The 7,546-nt window shown below is 41.1% G+C and overlaps 2 protein-coding genes across 6 annotated transcripts in view; one reads left to right on the top strand and one right to left on the bottom strand.

The window, feature by feature from the left end:
• Positions 1-929: 929 nt before the first annotated feature.
• mdh1ab (malate dehydrogenase 1Ab, NAD (soluble)) lies at positions 930-6,092 on the bottom strand. Its single transcript, XM_041050055.1, has 9 exons — positions 6,054-6,092; positions 5,391-5,489; positions 4,843-4,939; positions 3,520-3,695; positions 3,114-3,236; positions 2,815-2,991; positions 2,428-2,541; positions 2,050-2,139; positions 930-1,773 (listed from the first exon to the last, which is right to left on the bottom strand). Exons 1-9 carry the CDS (start codon positions 6,054-6,056, stop codon positions 1,651-1,653), a joined length of 1,002 nt encoding a protein of 333 aa, XP_040905989.1. The 5' UTR covers positions 6,057-6,092; the 3' UTR covers positions 930-1,650.
• Positions 4,855-7,546, top strand: part of LOC121189675 (WD repeat containing planar cell polarity effector) — a 65,963-nt gene continuing 63,271 nt past the window's right edge. For 3 of the 5 annotated variants that reach the window (XR_005894900.1, XM_041050044.1, XM_041050041.1), the window contains exon 1: positions 6,365-6,832. The gene's annotated coding sequence lies outside the window, so the exon portion shown is untranslated. Of the gene's footprint in view, positions 4,983-6,364; positions 6,833-7,546 lie in introns of those variants that run through there. The other 2 variants (XM_041050043.1, XM_041050042.1) reach the window with 1 other exon arrangement.

Genomic DNA, 7,546 nt, shown 5'->3' with positions numbered 1-7,546 from the left:
ATGTTACTTAAGTAAGAATATGTACATATAATCAGGGAAATAGAATGAAAGTAGTCCCTGTGACTTACACTCATTATTATTCATGTATTAGTATGTAATAAGCATTTTACTGCTGCAGTTGGTGGAGCTAATTTTCAATTGTTATACATAAGGCTGCAGCTAATCACTATTTTCATTGTGGATTAATCTGAGACTATTTGTCTCAATGAATCGATTGTTTTGCTTGTAAAACTTCAGCAAATTCTGAAAATTGTGAGAAATGGCCCAAGTGACACCTTCAAATGTCTTGGTAGATTTTCCCCTCTCAATTATTGACATCTATTTATGTATTTATTTTTAAATCAACAATGACACTGTAAATTTAACTAATTACAGAGTTACATAATCGTTACTACTACTGAAATGTAGAACTACTACAGGAGAATACTGCCCCTGCCTGGTGAAACTGTGACATTGCACTGTAGTTCAATTGCCAATGCAGTGGTAGGCAAATTGTACAGTGTGGGCAATATCTGGCCTCCCCAATAAAAGATTAAGTTTTCCCTTTTATAATTTGGATCAGTTCTTTTGCATACATTTTCACAAACACAACCTTGTAATAATAATCATGTGTGTATGACAGCAATTTTTGATAAATGAGCATTAACATAATCTATATGTTATACTTCTGCTAGGTCCAGATTACTAATGGGAAAAATTACACCTGCCCTCAAATACAACCTTAAAACAACCTATTTTATTCATAAGGAAATAAAATTCCGATGAATAAAAGCAACACTAAACATATAGGGGGTGTTTCACCATACTTGTAAAACTACACTACTACACTACACTCTACTGGTGGTGGAAAACTGCTCTGTGCCCATTTGTTTGCCTGTAAGATGAGAAACACACTTGGAAAAGAAATTTAACACCATTCAAAACACAACTACATTGTTCAGTTTTTTATTGTTTCAGCTTTAAAGTTATCCATTCCAGTGTTTGAGGACTTAGTGCATCACTGACTATATATGTAACAACCATCCATTCACTTAACCCCAGAGAAAAGTTATTGGAAAATAGCTGGTAACAAATTTGGTGGACTTTCAGTATATATTGAATACTCAAGGTGAAGTTATACTTGTGCGTCATGATGTACGTGTGCCTACTGATTTGGAGACTAATGCCACACAATCATGTATATCCAAAGTAAACCTTTGCTTACATTCTTTTTTTCTCCCCATTTCATGATACACAGAGGGAATCAGAACAAGAACATCGCAGAATATGTCGGTTGATTCTGAAAAGGACATGACTCGTTTAATGTTGTCTTCACCATCAACACCATACCATCGCCAGAAACTTGTGAAAGAAAGTACAAGCAACGCAAGCCAGCCAATCACTGTCTCCATGTGGTATGTCTGTAGCTGCTGTCAATTCTGAAAAGGGTGCACCTTAGCACTGGTGGCTGTGTGCACAGGCTCTTTGTTTTTACGACACAGCCTTCCAACACACAAGTATAAATCCAACTTTACACTCATAAACACTTAACTCTCTCTCGCACACACAAACATACAGTAATGCAAGGGATGGTGGAGTGTTTTCTCACAGGCGTGCGTCTGGAGTTTTGGGGCTGTCTAAGTGCGGGTAGGGTGGCCCTGCTGGGTCTAGTCATACTCCCAGGAAAGCCACAGCTGTGTCTCTCTCCTCTATCAGCTCTGCTGCTGTGGCTTCCATCTTTGATCGTGAAAAATCATTGATGGCCAGGCCATCCACAATCTTCCAGCTCTTGTCCTGAGGAAACAACATACTTTCATGAGTTGGAATGTATGCTAACAAGCTAACAAACATTCTTCTAGACCTTCCTATTTCCTACTTCATCCAAAGGAAAAACTTTTTGACCTCCAGTGGTTTAACTTCTCACCTGGGTTTTTTTAATTGACACAGGACTCTGTGACATCACTGTTAGGTGTGGTTGCAGGTATGACAAAGCACATTTCTGTCCTGATCACCAGCTACATCTAGAAATCAACTACCTGTATTCAGAACACAAGGTTAGATCAGTCTCACCTTGATTTGGACAGGGAATGAGTAGATGAGGTCGTCTGGGACTCCATAGGAGTTGCCAGAGGAGTAAATGCCCATTGAGGTGAACTCACCCTGAAAAAGAGAAACTAGTTAAATATGCACTACTGAAATACGTTGCTTATTCCAAAAACAGTAAAATTTAAAAAAATCAGAGCTATATGTGACCTGTGAGAAAAAGTTAAAATACATGCCATAATATAACAACTATAATTTTAATTTCTAAGATTGTTGACTGTAAATGTATACACAGTCAGTGGAATTGAGTAACAACCTGAAAAAAAAACAACTTAATGTGTCATTGCAGCAACAGAGAGACATTCCCAATGTCAGAGCTACAGCATAAATAGGCATGGTATTTACCTCGGGGGTGCCTGTCCAGATGTCTCTCATGTGGTCACAGATGGCCTTGGCTGCAGACATGGCACTGGACAGCTTCCTGGCCTTGATGACTGCAGCACCTCTTTGCTGCACTGTCTGCAACACAGGAATGTGAACCATTAAATGAAAGTGCAGTAAAGGTCTAATGGAAATGTGAGCCAAAGAACTGAGCTTACAGGGCTAGCCTGAGTTACTGACTTGTACAGCTAGTTTTGGTTCTATTTATCAAGGTTTTGGGATAAAGGCTGAAGGCTGACACTATATTTGTGAAACATCTAATTTCAGCTACTTCTGTTTGAGCAGCTGACACAGGAACTGTATATAAATGTAAAATGTTTCTCATAATCCAATAGATTCAAATAAGCTCACAGCAATGAAATCTCCTTTGAGCCAGGCATCATCCTTGACTGCATCGAAGCAGGCGAGCTCACTACCGGACATGTTGACAAAGCAGTGGTGCACATCTGGGTACTGGGTGGATGAGTGGTTGCCCCAGATGATCACATTCCTCACATGGGTGGCAGGAACGCCACAGCGCATCGCCACCTACAGGACAGAAAGAAATGGAAAAAGAAACATGAGGCTGACAATGTGGCTGATATAGGTTTAGTGTCAGTGTGCAGTGGTGTCGAGTGTGAAAAGAGTTGGAGGTGTCTAAAGAAGCGCACCTGAGAGCGAGCCCTGTTGTGGTCCAGACGGGTGAGGCAGGAGAAGTTCTCTTTGGGGATGGAGGGAGCTGATTTGGCTGCAATCAGACAGTTGGTGTTGGCAGGATTTCCCACAACCAGCACCTGAAAACACACACACAAACGTCTGTGCTTCTGTCTTTGTGAGGACAATCATCGACATGATGTGTTCCTCAGCCCCTTAGCCTAACCTGAAACATTAAAACTAAATGCCAAACTCCACCCTGTAGATTTTACATCTTAACAGAGTGGAGCCAAAAAGCAACCTTGTTTATTTCTAATAATACAGAGGATTATTTGGATAAGCATTAGAAAGTAAACTTGCACTCCTGTAGCAGGTTGCTAATATGAGGTAAATATGTTTATAACCTAGATCCTGTGTCACTACCTTGACGGTCTTCTTGGCGTACTTCTCCAGGGCGGCTCCCTGGCTCTTGAAGATGGCCACATTGGCTTTCAGCAGGTCTTTCCTCTCCATGCCCTCCTTCCTGGGCATGGAGCCCACCAAAATGGCTGCATCCAGGTCCTTGAAGGCCACCTCCTCCTTGTCAGTAGGGACAATGTCTATGAAAGTAGAAATTTAATTAATTACTGGTGTTGACTGAATATGTTTATATGCCATATTTGTTTCTTTGACATATTTCCACCTAAAAACGTTAGAATTCCTGATAAAGGTTAAGTGAATGACAAAGTTGTTCATAACTTTCTAAAGCAACTTCACCAGAGCACACAGCTTGTGTCCTTTCAGTCCATGTAGTATTATGTATATTGGCGTTATCTCATGGTCCCATGTGCGACCAGTATTGTACTGTAAGGCTGGGCCCATCTCAGCGCATGAAGCGTTGTCTTTGCAGCACAGTTGGTTAATACAGGGGCCTCTCACAGCCCCTGTCTAAACAAAGCAAAGGACGGCACCATTTCAAAGGAAAAATTCCAGGTCACAATGGAGATGACACATAATGGCGCCTCACGACTGATGTCATGACAGCGGTTACAGTGATGACACCAAAAAAACCTAATGGAAAAAAGGGCCCATATTCATCAAGGAAAAAAGTCTGAGTCGTTCCAAAATTCCTATAGTGATAAATATTTGGTCCCTGGCGTAAAAGCATTTGATCACATTTCCGAACCAAGGAAAATTCATTCCATCTCTGCCAGGATTCAGGAGAGATGCATAGTTGTCTGAGGCTTGAACAATAGAGCCCTGTCTCCTTCCATTCTAAGTGTGTGTTTCCTCAGTAGCAATGAGCAGAGCATTACATTAGAACTGTTGGAGTAGAGATTCATTCTTCCTTGGGGCCCGCCGTGCAGAGACTGCATGCATTCATAAATGTAAAGCACTTTAAATAAAACAGTTATTATTATTTGTCATAGTAAGAGTGTTACATTATTAACAGCGTATGCTGTGCACAAAAATGACAGTATCAAAAGCAACAGAATCATCTACAACACATTCATATTCTTCTTGAATATGAATAGAATGCACCTGTTTTAAGAGAAAAACACAATCCTGCCTCACTGATTTTCAGTCTATAATAATTCAGTTAAACTCCACATAGTTCCTACAAAAGCAAATTGCAAAGTAAAACCCATAAATTATGTGTTTAAAGAATACTGATGTTTTAATACCAGTGTATGAACGACATATAAGACAGATATCAATTATCTTTCCTTTTCTCTCCCTCATCTTTCCCTACCCTTAAATGGTTACCTCTCAGAAGTGGGAGGGCACAGTCCTGAAGCTCCATGACAACACCTTCCAGGACTGGTAACATGGGGGTAATGTCCAGAAGGAGCAAGATGATTGGCTGGCAGACGGAGGAGGGAAGGAAGTAGGCAGTGGGATGAATGGTATGAGATGAATGAAACATGCTGAACTGAAGTGAAATAATAATGTATAATGACATTTCAGCGGGAGGGGGGCTTAGTTGTCTCTGGAACAGAGTGCGAAGGCCTAAGCCATGTGGCTCACTGTCTACGGCACGTGCCAAATGGATCAAGTGGTTTTAAAGTTGGCCTAAGACTCTTGGCACAAGATCCATTTCATCGACTCCAAGGACAATCCTGACTCGTCCCAGGGTGTGTGGACGAGCAAGTGCAATCTGATCAGTTCCCACAAGGGCAACATCTGTTCAGTGTCACCCCAAAGTATGACCTGGAAAACTTGTGACACTTGCAGCTGTTTACTGAGGGCTGTCACTGCTTAATAATATAAGGTAATTGAGTGTGTTACGTGAGCAAGACAAAGCCCTTCCTTACCTGATCTTTGCCAAAGACATCTCCCTTGGCAATGCTGAACAACAGGGAATAGGCAATCTGCCCAGCAGCGCCGGTCACCAGAACTCTAATTGGCTCAGACTGCAGGACACAAGTCAAAGAACAGTGCTGTTAGTATTATTAGCATTGATTTCAGTGGGAGGACAGGTATGAAAGTGACAGTTTCATTGTTGAACACAAACGGGTTGGGCGTCCTATTCTTGTCTACAAGATTTACTAAGCAGGGGGGTCAATTCAAAAATAGACTCTGTGCCTTCCATACAGGACTATTACATAACAGCACCAGGGTATACTTAGGTTATCAAGTTCATCGCCATCTTCACCATTCACTCGCCAGCGCTCATTCAATGCCCAAAATGACCAAGCTAGCTAAGAAGCGAATTAAAATAGCTTTGTATGCGTTTGACATGAGGACTGACTTAAGTTTTAAATAAACATGTGAGGCCCATGGGTTTAGTTAAGTCATGCGGCGAGCCAGACTATGAGTTTGGCTAAAAATCATTTTGCTAATTTTAACGAACTTTGCAAAACTTTATGAATTGCTTATTGCATCAAACAGAACCACCGCAGTTTAAACGGTAGTTGAAGATATAGATATTATATAGATATAATAATTGATAAAATAGATCCGTCAGCTCTACTCACCATGTTCGCACAGTAGTCAGGACTTCTCTCTCTCCCACCTCTCCCTCAACCCGGAGGTCACTCCTATTTAAGTCCTCAGGTAATTGCGACACTTGTGACTGTCATACGGCAGACTGAGGACCCGGGGAGTTGTAGTTTACGACAGTCGATGTAGTCCTTCACTGAAAAGAACAAATTAGTCTCAAGAAGTTATTCAGTGGATTGTTAAACGAAGCGTAGCTATCTGTGATATTGCTACTTCTTAAACTGTACAAACGGGTGTTTACATGATAACACTGTTTCACGGGAAACACACAGGCTAATGAGCTAGCTGGTTAGCATAGCCTTTAAGGTACCGCTTGTAGTTGCCTAGCGACCTGTATCCAGGAGCAGCAGACAGCTAGCCAACGCTTAGAGCACGGTTTGTTAGTTACTTTAGCTTAGCTGCTTGTTTGAAATATAGACAGAAGACCAAAATGTGAGATTAGATTAACCGAACGGCGACTAACGGTGTTAACAAACTCTGTCCATGTGATATGAAACTGGTTAAGCATAACTGTTTTCAGTGCAAAGCCGGTTGCTAAGTTTGTATAATGCTAACTGCAGGGAGCGAACAGCGACTAATGGCGTTCGCACGTCGTCCAAATCATAGCAAACTGGCTGGTTATAAATATTTACAGTGAAAAGCATATGTTAAGTTTTACAGTTACCATAACGTGAAGTTATAAAAACACTGAAGCTGATCGGGGAAGGAGAGAGCACAAAAACTTTTACAGTCCAACTTCAGTGAGATTATCAAGGTAAGTTGTAACCTGTCTCATTTCTTTCTCCCCTTCGTGTGTGTGTGTGTGTGTGGGGGGGCTTGACAGATACCTGCCTTGACTTCATTTAAATGCCTCTTGAACTTGAACTATTTGGTTTTTAATTTAACTTTTAAGTCATTTTGATTGTTCCAGGTTCTCATGTGTGACAGCTGGCTGCTTTTCTTGGTCTTTAGTGCCATCATTGTAAGTAGTTGAACTTTCATTGTGGACATGTATCACAAAAACTGTCAGGATATAGAGATTTTGATCAGTTCTTTTCTGCTGATCTATGGTTCTTCAGGAAACGAGGTGTACAGTGTTTCTTTCTACTATCTTGTTTTTAGTTGAGAGGACCCAGTAGAGGCCCAGTGTTAGGTGAGTGTGGTCATCAATATTTCATGGCCTCATTACAGGCTCATTACATGACTTGAATGAAAGCAAAGGAGACGGTGTTACACCTGGCTGGTATCAGACTGTGATGTCACTGTATGCTAGCTTGGCTGGCTGTCTGCGGGGTTTGAACACTGTGCCAAATGATGATGGTTGAAACTGATCTTTTTTTTCAAGGTTGGCGTTTGTTGCATGAGCATGATTTTCTATTTTGGTTCAGTTTTTTTTTATTTTTGTATTGACTGTCTAGGAATAATATTTGGGGTTATTTGTAGACAGCAAGGTTGTGTAGTCAGACTGACAAACCTGCCTCTGCACCTC

This window comes from Toxotes jaculatrix, chromosome 11 (assembly GCF_017976425.1).
Source record: "Toxotes jaculatrix isolate fToxJac2 chromosome 11, fToxJac2.pri, whole genome shotgun sequence".
Taxonomy (NCBI): Eukaryota; Metazoa; Chordata; class Actinopteri; family Toxotidae; genus Toxotes; species Toxotes jaculatrix.
Note: the sequence above shows the minus strand (reverse complement) of the source record. Positions and strands in the feature narration are given on the sequence as shown.